General features: G+C 32.4%; 2 protein-coding genes across 3 annotated transcripts in view; one reads left to right on the forward strand and one right to left on the reverse strand.

Moving 5' to 3' along the window:
- LOC105331947 (general transcription factor 3C polypeptide 1) overlaps positions 1-13509 on the reverse strand; it is a 245419-nt gene extending 231910 nt beyond the window's left edge. Inside the window, exons 1-3 of one of the 2 annotated variants that reach the window (XM_066082761.1) lie at positions 13446-13509; positions 12747-12835; positions 12115-12320 (exon numbers count right to left, since the gene is read on the reverse strand). In XM_066082761.1, coding sequence (XP_065938833.1) covers positions 12115-12320; positions 12747-12804 — 264 coding nt within the window. In that variant the 5' untranslated portion in view covers positions 12805-12835; positions 13446-13509. Of the gene's footprint in view, positions 1-12114; positions 12321-12746; positions 12848-13445 lie in introns of those variants that run through there. The other variant, XM_066082763.1, reaches the window with a different exon arrangement.
- LOC136274904 (tripartite motif-containing protein 2-like) overlaps positions 1-14169 on the forward strand; it is a 51490-nt gene that overhangs the window by 21139 nt on the left and 16182 nt on the right. The window lies entirely within an intron of this gene.

Consider the following 14169-nt stretch of genomic DNA (forward strand, 5'->3'; position numbering starts at 1 on the left):
AATCGATAAGCACTGTCAAGGTAAATAGCTTTGGGAGTGCACCATTTAAAAAAAACCAAAAAATAAAGCTGTGGGATTTTCAGAAAACCAATGGTTTATCAGTGTTATTACCCTACGGTTGATAGGAAGCAGAATACAGTGTGTTTGTTCGCCTGCTGACAAGGAGGACAAGAATAAAATGGGGGGCGAATATTTCCCTGTAAATACAATGTCATACTGTAAACCAACCTTTATTTAGAACTTTATTTTGCTATTTACTGAGGGTTAACTAGTTCGCGACGACTTAATCTATCCAAACACTTTTTGTTATCACAACTATAGGAAACATACTTGTTCGCGGCAAGAAACATTCGCAACGACAAGGTTCGTGAAAATTTCTTGCACGTGAATAAAAGTTGGTTTACAGTAAGCATTGTGTTGAGCTATATGATATATCGGCTTTGAGTCTTCAATAAACTCGTTTATATATTAGTCATCAAATACGGAACTTCACAAGAAACGTTCAAAGGAACTTTAACCACATCTTTCCAATAATTGAAGAACCACCAAAACTATGTACCCTAATCTCGAATTTTTTCTGTGTGTGTCGTTTGCTACGGGCAGAATTTGAGTGCAGAGTTAACCACATAACACTCAGTACTGTAGAATCCCTATATCACGCGAGTACTTACAATTGTAATTCTGCGATTCAACCGTTTGCATCAAATCGAGAAAATTTGAAATAAGACAAAAAATTTAAAAACCTGCAAGATTTACTTTTCGTGATTTTACTTATGTTTGATTAAGAATCTCTAATATCTTACACCTAAAAAATGTACTTAACTAGAAACAACGAAAACATTTCATGAATAAGAAAATGTAAAGTCTCCTTTCGATTTGCTTTTATTTTTATAATCTGGCAGTTATATATATTCTATTGTTTAATTATCTGATTTAAAATGCCGCATTGCAGACCTGGCAGACTGTGGCCACGATTTCTTCCTGACAGGTATGGGCAGCTAAGGTTCGAGTAACCCTTTCTCATTAAGTTTTACTGTTATCGTGTAGACGTGTTTATTCTTTGTTAAAGAGACAGTACGGCGCATCTTATAAAAAAACCGACTAGAAATTTTTTTCCGATCGGTTTCGGTATTTTTGTATTACTCATGAATGCATAAACTTTCAGAAAATTACAAATTTCTTCTTGAAATAAATCGAATTATTTCATTAAAAATAATAATTACATATAAACCATACATATTTACATCGCAACGTGTTCCGGGGTTCAGCCTTCTATACTATTATTAATGCGTATTTACTGTAAACAAAACACATGCAGGGCTCGCAAAGGATTCTCCTGGACATGTTTGTTGATATGTCTTTTCTACTTCTCTCAGGTAATAATTGTACAAAGTTTTTAAGATAATCACAATTGTTATTTTGTAAGCATGTATTTTGCGTGTTTATCATAAGAGTTGCTACAACCTAAATTAATTTTCGTAAGTGAGATTCCAAGGGGTTATTAGACATTTTTATGTCTGTTCATTTTAAATGAACCGAAATTGGTAAACCAAGTTTTCCAATAATAAGTTATCGCGAAAGTGATTATGTGTTCCATTTAGAGAGTCCCTTTTACCTCGTATACCATGATGACCGTAGTCGGACGAAGATCTTTAGTTCTCAGCACGTGTCAATTCCTGTCAATCAAAATCCACGTGGTACAAATAAACGATATAAGATTATTCCCGTTTGTACGACTTTTAAATTTCCGGAAGCTCATAATTACGTTATTAAGGTATATGAAAGGGATTTTTATGCATTTCAACTATTACAATCAACGTTATTTCCGATTTCCTAACGATACAATAGGTAAATGTGAAATTATTCACATATGTTTGTTTTCAGCTATACTGTCTCTTTAAGGTAGCTCGCGGGTTTACCTGCTTGTGAGAAAACCTACCTTGAAAATTTGTCCACGTGATCCATAGGTTTTATAGTTTTATTTCTAAAATTTATTTAAGATTCGTCTGCGCGGTAATAATGTTATCGTGTTTCAAATACAGTGTCATTGATAAAATCAAGCAACTCCATTTCAATGAAATATATAGTAAAATGCACATTTTAACCGAGAAACGCATTACAAAACTATGCTCCAAACTTTTGAACGATTCAGACGAAATTAATCATACTCCGCACAAAAACAGAGGAGATAATTATGAATCAATTCATAAAAAAATATCAGTATGTGTTCTCGGCCAATTTTTGGCAAAAAAACTTTAAAGATTTAAAAGTTTCTCAAAACCTTATATTTTCATTACGACGTTAGCCTGACGTCATCATTTCCTTACTTCTTAGAACACAAAAATTGAAATGCATTTATTGACAAGACTAGCTGTTTAACACATTTTAGAACATGTTAATGCTTATTAGACATTATTGTGAATGTTATTTAAAAATGCAATTAGTGTAAGGCTGTAAAGATACAGAAAATTGCTATTTTTGTTTTAATGAAACTCTGAGTCAATCAATGCAAAAATAAAATGCCAGGCAACTACTGACATTATAAGTAAGTAATCAAATAAAACAGTTATCTCAAGCCAAAAGAAATTTAAGAATTTAATCGGTAGTACAGATTACGGAAGTTATAATTGTAAAAAAAAAAAGCGAAGTTAATGCATACATTCTATTTTAAAACATGACTTTAAATGGAAGAGCTCTAACGCACACTCATTCTTTATCTTTATAGAACAAAATGTGACAATGTATGTGACATCTTTAAATTTTCAGCACTTGATATTATAAATCTTTATATAAACAGTCATAAACCGCATATAAGCTTTTTAAAATATTTTCTTTTATACTTCTAAATATCTCATTTGTCATTTTAAAATAAAATTATGAGTTTACTATGATGGTCAATTCTTTACGTCGATTCCTATTGTGACGTCAGCAAACCCGCGAGCTACGTTAAGTAGCGTGATACTCTTAACGTTATGCAGTGTTCGTATTCGCTGTGGTTTCGTGCTGTTGTATGGCGTGCTGTTGTTGCAATAAAGATATATTTTCGTCGATAGGACTTAGCGTATGTTTATGTAAGGTATATTGATCAGGTAACTCAAAATATGTTTATTGTATAATTTAATAAGGTCCAGTTTCTGGCAGTCTGTTACTATGATGATACCTGTCCGTCACTGTCTCACACCATGTCGGTCATACTCATTTCCAGTCTGTTTCCTTAGGATGGCCCATTCAATTTACCCGTGCTGTAGACTTTGGACAACACAGAACTTCAGATTTTATCGTTCATGATGTGTATATATTGTGTATATTTGTTTGTTTTTTATCATATAAAAATATTGTAAATAGAAATCAAGTCTTATTGTGTTTGACTTTCATCTTTCAGATGATTCGTCTTTTTTATTCCGTTATGAACTGTTTTGAAATCTATCATCTTCTCTACAGCCCTCTCAATAGTGCAGAAGTATCCTGGCGATTTATTCTCTCAACTGGGTGATGTTTAAAATTCATTCTCTAAAGTCGGAGTTACCGTGTCAAAATAACGACGGCAGACATTTTCTACGATACTTGGCATATGTTGACAATTTCCACAATTACGAGGAGATTCCACCGACACCAACCCATGCTAACCTCCGCTTTAAGATTTCAACGAACACGCTCTGTTAGTTTGTAAATGTAGTTGACGTTAGTTTGTAATTTAATGGAAAGTCAAAGATATAAAAAAAGGTCTCAAATCGATATTGTTTTAAATTTTCAAGAACTTGTAATTTAGAGCAAACGTCATGATTTGCTAACACTGATGCAATACTTATACTAATACTGATGCATAATACTATATTGACAAACCAAACTGGAAAAGATGACGTGGCGTCATATATCAAAGTTAGATGGCAGCTCGCATAGTGGCGGGAGATTTAAATTATGCGATCGATTTTCTTTATTTATTCATTAATCCGGGGTTTTTAATGGGAATAAATACGATTTAGAATTAAAGTAAATGATAATTATTTGATTTATTGTACAACATAGTTAGTTTCCTTTCCCTTTAATTTAATCACACGTGTTGACAGTATGTTGTTGCATATTTTAAATCAAAGAGTTAGGCCATCTGTTTTTTAACCATAAAGATATGCATTGATTTTGTATGGAATGCAAAAAAAATTAAATGGTATTGCATTAAACTATTCAAATTTTAAAAATTAATTTTAAGGGTATCAAGTATATATGGTGTTATGATATTGTTTACGTGTATAACAGACATGTTACATGTGTGACTTATATGTGACAAATTATGTTATATAAACTAGCGGGCATACTCTTTCAATTCTGAATCTCTATTGCTTAAGCAATTAAATCGCGATAAGGTATTGATGTAATGGATTATTACGGCACTTGTAAGGAATAAATTATTTTATATTATTCGATGGCAAAAGAGGTGAAACTCTAGGTTTGCTTTATCTGTTAGTAATAACTGCCAAAAACTGACAACTTATGAGTAAATTTGATCTTTTTTTCGCCAACCTGGACGATTCATATTACTTTCAAGTCCACAGCTGTACAGTATCGACTAAATGAATGTGTATATTTAAACGTTTATTATTATAACTTTAGGCGTTTGGTTCTAATATAAGATGAATACACAGGCTAATTTTCTTCGTTGTATTATTTTGATGTTGTTCCATTATTGGCAAAATATTTGTGTTTAATATTAAGGCATTCGTGATATTTTTGTTCTGACATTACATTCATATTTTAAAGATATCTTCAAAGTTAAAGCATAATAATACATATATATCCTTGATTTGGTAGATAGTTTTCGTATGCGAATAACACAAAATGTCGATATAATAGCCTCAAAATATGATACTAATATTAGTTCAAGTACTACAAAACAACTGATGAGCAATGAAATTTGAAATGAATTTGATAAGTTTTGAACGATCAATGATATTTACATCAGTTATTTTCCTTTTAATGGTATGATGTTCTCCTAGTCGTGACCAATTTACATCGCCCCTTCCATACCTAAAATGCTGAGTAGAAAATAGCATCATACATTTTTTCTGTATATATTGTAAAGCTAAATAACATGCATATATATTATACATATACTTGTATGCTGAAAACACTATTGTTCGCATTAAAGTTTTTCAAATATCGTGGAATAATTTTTATTCTTGGGGGCCAATGTTCGTGGGTAGCCAAAATGTTCATAGTTCGTTGTGATGTAATTTCGTTGGTAAAAAATTAAACAAATACTTTTTATACGGGGATGTAAATTCGTGGGCAAGAGTTACCCACGAAAGCCATGGACATTGATCACCCATGAACAATGATGATTCCATAGTATTTTTTTTCTAAATGCCTGTTTTGATGAGTATATAAAATTATTTTAATTTGAAATCAATCATAGGTTATTTTATTAACTAAAGCAAGGCTCGTTACAACGCAAAGAGTGGGTCTTCCTTTAATGTAAACAAGTAAAACTTGGTATACGTAGTTTCTGATGAAAGCAGGGTTCTGAAATGAATAGCTATAAGACGAACAAAAGAAAAAAAAGTCCGAATGATTCTTAGTATGACTTAACAAGATACGAATTATTCTAAATACGAATCAATAACAAAAAGTTTCAAAAACGAGTTAACGAAAAAAAAATATCGGAATAAATTCAAGTACGACTGAACAAATATTGGAATTGTTTCTTGTACGAGTAAACTTTAGTTTGAATTCTTTACTATTTCCTTAAAGCAATATGAGCTGTATTTTTTAGAATTTTATTTTGCTGCAAAAACATGTTACATGTAGTATGCTAAGTCTGCATCTAACATAAACTTTTACGATAAAATAAAATTGAAAAAATCATAAATTTTGCCAGAAGAAAGTATCTCTTCTAAGGAATATATAGCAATTTCAATTTTTGTACAGGACGACAATAATTCAACCTTGCTTCAATCAAGGTTTCTAATCGGATTTTCCCACAAAAATAAGGCCAACAGAAATTTAAAAAAAACCATGATATTTTTTGTCTTTTTAGTAGAAAATAACATTTTCCTTAAAAAAGATTTCAGCATGAAAATTAGAGCTCATTTTGCTTTAACCAAGACCACGGGAATCAAAATTTCCTGAAAAAAATCGTTTTTTAAACATCTATATTTACATTTTCCAGTGTCTTTGCCTGTGATAACACTACGTATCAATTTTGTACTATATAACCCATAATACAAATGACGCCAAATTGAGGCGCCAGCGGGTGTTTGCTTATTTATATCTAAATATTTAATCGTATGATGGCTTAAAATTATATAAATATAAGTAATAAGGAATCATTCTTTGAATATTATGAGGTGATAATTTCGGTCGGGGCGTGATCAAATCTATCATAAAGCCCTTCTGGCTTTATTGGATTTGATCACGCCCCGACGGAAATTATCACCTCATAATACTCAAATAATGATTCCCTATATATCTCTGCAATGTAGTGTCCGCTAAATAACTGTTTAGGAAGTGTTATCAAACCGTTCTAAAGATATCTCAACAAAGGTGTATAAGGGGCAGACTTCTTTACCCCTTACCGGGGCAATGAACCGAACATGTTTAGCTGGGTATCGTTTAGAACGATATTCTGAGCAATTTGTTCTACATTGGTTTCCAAAATATTTCTCCTTTTCTGGGATATTAATGATCAAAGATTTTGACATCTAGCCCCTTGAAACCCATATAATTACGTAGCATATAAGTATGATACTGTGTAGGTATAGAGCTGTACAAGAAAAAAGTTTTTTCTATAATTGATAACAAGTTATTGCTCAGTAAAGAGTCGTAAAAAAAAGAATTTAGAGCCCTCATGGCCACTAATTGTATTGGCTAGTTCCTTTTTGCTGACATCAAATGAAAGATCTTGTAAGTATTAGGATATTTTGTTTGACAAATGTTCAGGAATAATTGTTCACCGTTCTAGAGAAATCTGAATGAAAGTGTACAAGGGGCCGACCCTTTAACTTCTTATAGGGGGCATAAACCAAAAGTGTTTGGTAGCATGCTGTTAAGAACATTATTCTGAGCTTTCGGAATTTTTATTCTTGTCAAAATATTCAGATATTTATGATCAAAATTTTGGACTTTTGGCTACTTGAAACCCCTAGTTAAGTAACATATATTCATATATATAGTGATATAATTATGGTACTGTTTAGATAAAACACTGTACAAGGAAAAAAATTGCTTCTTTTATTAATAACAAATTAATGCTCAGTAAAGAGTTATGATACACACACCTTTAAGCCCTCTTGGACCCTTATTAAAGAGACCCTTTTTGTTGATATCAAATGAACGTCATTGTAATTGTAAACAACTTTTGCCTTACATATCTTAACAAAATATTCATACATTAAAAGATATTGCAGAAAATGTGCGAACATTTCGTGAAAAAAATTGGTGCTAATTTTCAGGTTCATGCTAGTTTCCAGGCCTCTTGCAATTCCTAAGTACGTAACCTATGGAAACGTTGTTATATGATTTAGATATACATGTATAACTGTTAGATGAACATTTTTACTTCCGTAACAAATATTTCTCAGTGAATAGCTATAGCATTGCCGAACCCCCGTAGACTTTCTATTTTTGGTTGTGTATTGAAATCGGAAGCGGTAGAGGGGCGTTTTAAAACAGTTTCATTTTAGGTAATAAACGTAGGCTGGGCACAGAAGTATTTATGAATATCGAAATATTAAACAAACAAGAGATGTTTGTTAAACACTTATGCCCCCCTCCCTTGGAAACATCTGCGAAGAAAATAAACGTAAGCTGCAAATAATTGGAATTTTTCTACGTCCAAGGGGCATAACTCTGTCGAAAATTGCTTGATCGTACCAAAACTCGAACTTGACCTAGCTAGATATTATCATGCTAAACCTGTATACTAAATTTCATTTTAAAATGTGCATCCTTGGTGAAGAAAATGTACGGGGGCATCAAAAGTGATAGAATCAGAAACTTTGAACAAAGTATAGTAATTGAATAACAATCGAAGAACATGCACTAACCTCTTAGATTGAATTGCATTAAACAAGTGCTTAAATTTGCATACTAGAACTGCATGACAGTTATTCAGTGTTTCGTTGTTCAATGAAATTCAGTTTTACTTTTTATAAAGATCACGCAAATTCAGATCCCTTAAAATGAATGTTTATAGACCCTATAATGTATAAATAGCGGATCTCTACTCAAGTGACATCATCATTGATAGTTTAGTTTAGTACATGCACACTGCATTTGTGATATGAAATAACCGTTGTTGGAAAACCGCATACTTATTGTAAAGACAATTTGTTAATGATTTTGCATCATGATCAGAGCGGACCAAGTGAAGTTAAGAAGAAATTTGATGTTCTAAACTGTGTATGTGTACACGTTCTGAAGCATTAACATGCACTGTTCTTCAGTTTTCACTCAATATTTTACTGTATAGGGACCTATTTTAGATTATGCTTTAATCGATCATATTATTATGAAAATGTAAATTTCTTTACCGCGTTCGCCTCATTTCAAACGTTGAGTAGAATAAAACAAGCAAGCAAAAGGACAATCTTCATCTGAAATATGTCAAATAAATCCATAACTAAATTGCACCTTGACCAAAGATGAACTATGGTGGCATATTTCTGCCCCTACAATCAAGATAATTATGTCTAAAGGCAAAATAATTATGTTAACATGCAAGTTAAAAACTTTAACTTTTAAGTGGATCTGATTTTTATATGAGTAAAATGACTTACTAATGCCGGACTCTGACATCATAGATGCAAGATGCAACATAATTTTGACAACATATGACTTATTTATGTTGACATGCGATATTATTATGTAGACATGCAGCATATTTATGTCGACATGCGACTTATTTATTCATGCAAGTTATATCGCATGTTGTTATAAATAACTTGCATGTATACATAATTTTCTCGCATGTTGACATAATATCCTGCATGTTAACATACTTAACTCTCATGTTGACATAAATTAGTCGCATGTCAACATAATTATCTCGCATGTTGACGTACATTTCTTGCATGTTAATATAGTTGTCTCGCATGTTGACATATATATCTTGCATGTTAACATAATTAACTTACATATTCACATAAATAAGTCGCATGTCAACATTAATAAGTCGCATGTTATCATAGATCTAAATATATTGCATCTATGATGTCAGATACGACCTTAAGTATGTGATTTTATCGATATAAAAATCAGGTACTCTTAAAAGATTTGTAACTTGCATGTCGACATAATTATCTTGCATGTCGACATAATTATCTTGCATGTTAACATAATTAATCTTGCATGTGGGTGTGGGTGGGGGGGGGGGGGCAGAAATATGCCACCATAATAAACAACTCGCGTGTAACCGATCTTGATTTGTTCAACTTTACTGTAAAACCCTAAGCCTTTTATTCACGCAATTTTAACATTCTGCATTTAACCATTTTTTTTTATTTGTGGGAGTTGATTTTAATCAACTTTTATATGCAGTAGCTCTTGCAAACTGGATAATGCATCGTAGACTTTAATGGCGTTAATTATATACCGAAATATAATATTTACTTAATTACAAAAGCCCGATAATTTATGTTAAAAAGAAAATGTGCGTACTTAATTAAATACAGCTAAGAAACTACATGCCAAGCGTAATTACATATCGTTGATTTTAAAATAAATAATAATCAATAAAATCAACTCCCGTTAGTACTTCAGTATTTTGATATATGTAGAATTTACTTATTAAGCTATAAGTTAGTTCGGTCCTTTTCAGTTTTGAATCTTCGCACAAGTAGTTTTGATGTTGATGATCAGGTATTAATTATCTTAAATTTCTTACCTTTGAATTTTCCAAGTGTGTATGAGCCACGAGTACGTAGAACGTTGTAGAATTGCGGAATAATCAAACTAGTCAGCAAACGAACTGGTTTATATGCCATTTTGAAAATCTTCAATAGATAAATTATTCACGATTTGGTGAAAAAAACATGCAGATGTGCAGCATATGTGCACATTGGTGTTTTTTTTTGAGACATCACGTGTTGTAATTCTATATTGGTCAACAGCTTTTAATTTTGTAAACATGATTGCGTAAATTGGTAACGTAGTATGGACGGTCATATTTCTCCTTTAGATATAGGAACATGTTTAATGTTCGTTTAGAGCCTTTTTGATACTATAGTTATGCAATCTAAATAACGTTTTTTAATCGCCTAGAACATCTGATGTATAATGTTGTTTTTCTTGTTATTACGAAAGCATGTAATTTATACATCCTGTTTGATTTTGTAACTAAACGACATGCTCCGTACATTTTTTCAAATGGTGTAGATTTAATAAATCCTAGTATAGTGAACGCATACAAGAATATTTTAATTTATTTCTCGCTACTCCTATCAAAGTTTTACATTTTCCCCTCGGGATAAAGCTAAGTATTGATATTCATAGAAATCCCCTTGCAATATATTTTTGTTTCAATTTATTTATTAATATAGCTAGAAAAATACTACCTCAAAACTCATTGCCAGGTTCAGGCACGTAGCATCAGGGGGGCCAGGGGGGCCTGCCCCCCCCCCCCCCCCACTTTTTCTCGCAGCAATCATTTTTTTTTAAATTTACATATAAAAAATGTAATAAACATGGAGTTGGCCCCCCAACTTTTTTGGGAGCATGTAAAAAATTAATACGAAAATCAGGAAATTAGAATTGAAATTGAAGTTATATACTTCGCCAGAAATTAGAATTGAAATTGAAGTTATATACTTCGCCAGACCCCCCCCCCCCCCCCCCCCCCCCCCCCCCCCCCCGGATTAGGATTTTGAAGATTTTGGGAAAGTGATAAAGTCATAATTTCTTTTTTTTTCTTTTTTTTTTCTTTTTTTTTTGCTTGTCAAGATTTTTTGGATGAGTCTGGCCCCCCAACTTTCAAAAACGATGCTACGTGCCTGAGGTTAAGTAAAATACACGCATGTAGGTGGCCCATGTATTTGATTTTTTTAACAAATTACAAACTTGGATTGAAGCCATATCACTAGAATAATAAATGACGACATACCGCTGTTGTACCAAAATTTAATTAAAGTAGAATGCCACGCCCAAACTTTAGTTTCTATATCATATAGTTTTATTTCTGATAGAAGATTTCGTTGTTCAAGGTTAAAGATGCCCAGTAACCTTGCTTTTTTCATGAGAAATCAAAATGAGAACAACAATTAATTGAGTTATTGTTTGTTCTGTGAATAGTAAATTATCCCCCCCCCCCCGCAAATGACGTTTGGAGGGTATATAGGAATCACCTTGTCCGTCTCATTCGCTAGAGCTCCTGGACATGTGCCCAGGCGACCCGCGTTAAAGCCCCGAGTGACGAAATATTTTCCCCTCCTTTTGTGCTTAGATTTACGTTTTTATCTTTAAAATGATGGATTCTGTTCTTTTTGTTTTAATTTCGTACAAGAAGTTACAATAATAGCTCTTTTATCCGTATATGTGTATTGACTTTCTTCGATACATGTATGTATTCATACTGAAATTAAGTTAAAATGAAGAAAAAAAAATCGTTGCATCTTAAATACATGTATATGATTTGCTTTCAAGAGATACATATCAATCTACACAGTTTTTACTAATAATTTCTCGTTGCAGTTAATAACATAATTATGTACAAAATTATAAACAATATATTGTATAAAACAAATAGTTTTAAAATGATTTGAATTGAATTGTACAGTGACCAAGAAACGGTAAATATGATTTGTAAAGGTTAGGCCACCTTGACAAAAAATTGTTTGTTTGCCTCGACCTCCTGACTCCATGTTTATGAATCTTAAATTAATAAACTTTACCGGTAATTGGATCAGTATAGGTTATTCTTCAGTAATTTTTTTTTCAAAGTTGCCTAAAATATAAATAAAAAATAGATCTATCTGCAAACAACTGAATGCAAAAAATCTTTTGCTCAGATTATCAATGAAAATATTTTAAGCACGGAACGTTTTCCTCATTGGTAAGGAAAAGGCAAATATTTTTACAAGGTGGCCTATTTCGTTAACTTGGTAAAATAAACAAATGTCAACTCACGAAATCCACAGTTACGCCAGATTCTGGGTCTATGACGATTGGCAATTTTGGGTTGAGGACTCCCCTGGGTGATGGCAGGCGGTAAAACTCCAGGTCAGGTATGGAGAGAATACACCTCCAGAGGAATTCCTGACTTCCCTCGTACAGCCTCATTTTGAAGTTGGGCCTGTTTTCTAGTCTCACCCATAGTGCTTGTAAGGTTATACCTGAAATTGAAACAATTATCATTTTCAGATCGAGTTGAGGTTGAAGAGAAACAATATGAGGGATTGCATGGTTAACCTTAAGAATTAACATATTCTGTGGGGAAAACTATAAAATTCTTACAAGTACAATTTAATTGCCTCAGACTTTTCTGTAACACAATAACCGCGGCTGTGGAAAATGAAGTAATTTGCTAAATAATTATAAATTCACGTACAAATCAAGAGTATAGCCATGCAATTTTACAGTACATAAAAACAAACAACTTCTTCAATTTATGGGTTGTGTGAAGATATTTTTAAAAAGAATTTCTGAATATAAGATGTATTAATCTGCAATAATATATATACACTGTATTAAAAAGTTTATCATAATTAAGCCTCAATTTTTAATCATTTTTAAATACAGAACTTAAATAATAAATTCACCATCGAGTCCTTCCAAAGCTATCTCCTCTGTAAGGATGGCCTTGTAGTCCAAATCCATGCTGACTTCTCATCTGTTAACAGTTCACCACCTATAACAAATCCTACATGATCATAAAATGCATGTAAAACACCCAACAAGAGTAATGAAAGAATGAATTCAAATTCTGTCCCATGCACTCTAGCTCTTTTACAGTGATTTTATTTAGGGAGAGGCAAATGTCATGAATAATTATGAAATAAGAGGACTCCTTTTTGCCTCATAAAAAACATATATCAAGTACTTATCAACGCGCTGTTTTCGGTTGATAGTCTGTGTAATGTGTACATTGTATTTCACTTGATTGGCATAACCCAGCTTATCAAGACGGCAAGTGTGCATGTGAATTCATATGGTGTATATATGTATTTTAAGTTAAAATTAATACCTATATTTATGGCTTTATTTAAAATAAACAGACCAATAACACAAATATTTTGAAGAAAATCCATTCAAAGAACGATATAAAATCTCGCCCCGAGTCAGGTTCGAACTAACAATATTTCCACCCTGGACTCCGTACCCACGTGCATTTGTTTACAGTCCGAAACCCCCCACGTCCCAAAATATGTTGTCTGAAAGGATCTTCTATTGAGGAAGACAGATATTATTCTGTAGAAGATGTAAATTTCTACGCATAACCGTCGACAAAGGAGAATTACCTGTTTACAAAATGTCTACCGCCATTTCTCCATCTATAATTGTAAACTAGAATGAAGAAGAGGAGTTCCGAGTGTTTCGTTAGTCTAGCGCGCAAATTTTCAAAACAGTTCATTAATTGACAAATAAAAATAATTATTAAAAAAAATTCTTCTGATATTGTGGAAAAGTTTGGAACATCGTTCATTAATCGTTATTGTGATTTATTTTCTAATCGATATGTTGTTTTTTTTTTTAATTTTAAAAAAGACACACCGATATCATTTCAAATACATGTAGCCTACTTATATAGCCTATAGGCTAAAGCTGAACTGTCTGACTTGAAGCCTAAAAGAAAGAAACAGAAAAAGTTTTTTTTAAAAAACATCTCCCCTCCCCCGGTAAACAAAAATTCCTTTGGGGGGTTTTGTATATTGTTATTAAGCATATACATGTATTCAATCATATCTACTGGCGGATTTAAGGGGGGGGGGTGGAGGGCGCACGTCCCCCCCCCCCCCCTAAAATTTTCAAAGTATGCATGACTGTAGATGATTTGATAAATTTTACATAGAAAAGTTAGCATTTTGTGTTTCACTTTATTTATAATTATGCCTGACTCAATGTTACACCTCATTCATACACTAGCTGTGCTATGCTGACTGTAATTCTGCTGCTCTATAAACATCTATAAACATCTGATCCTAATGCATGTTGACAGGTTCTGATAACAAACATTTAAACTGT

This window comes from Magallana gigas, chromosome 4 (genome assembly GCF_963853765.1).
Source record: "Magallana gigas chromosome 4, xbMagGiga1.1, whole genome shotgun sequence".
NCBI classification, from domain to species: Eukaryota; Metazoa; Mollusca; class Bivalvia; order Ostreida; family Ostreidae; genus Magallana; species Magallana gigas.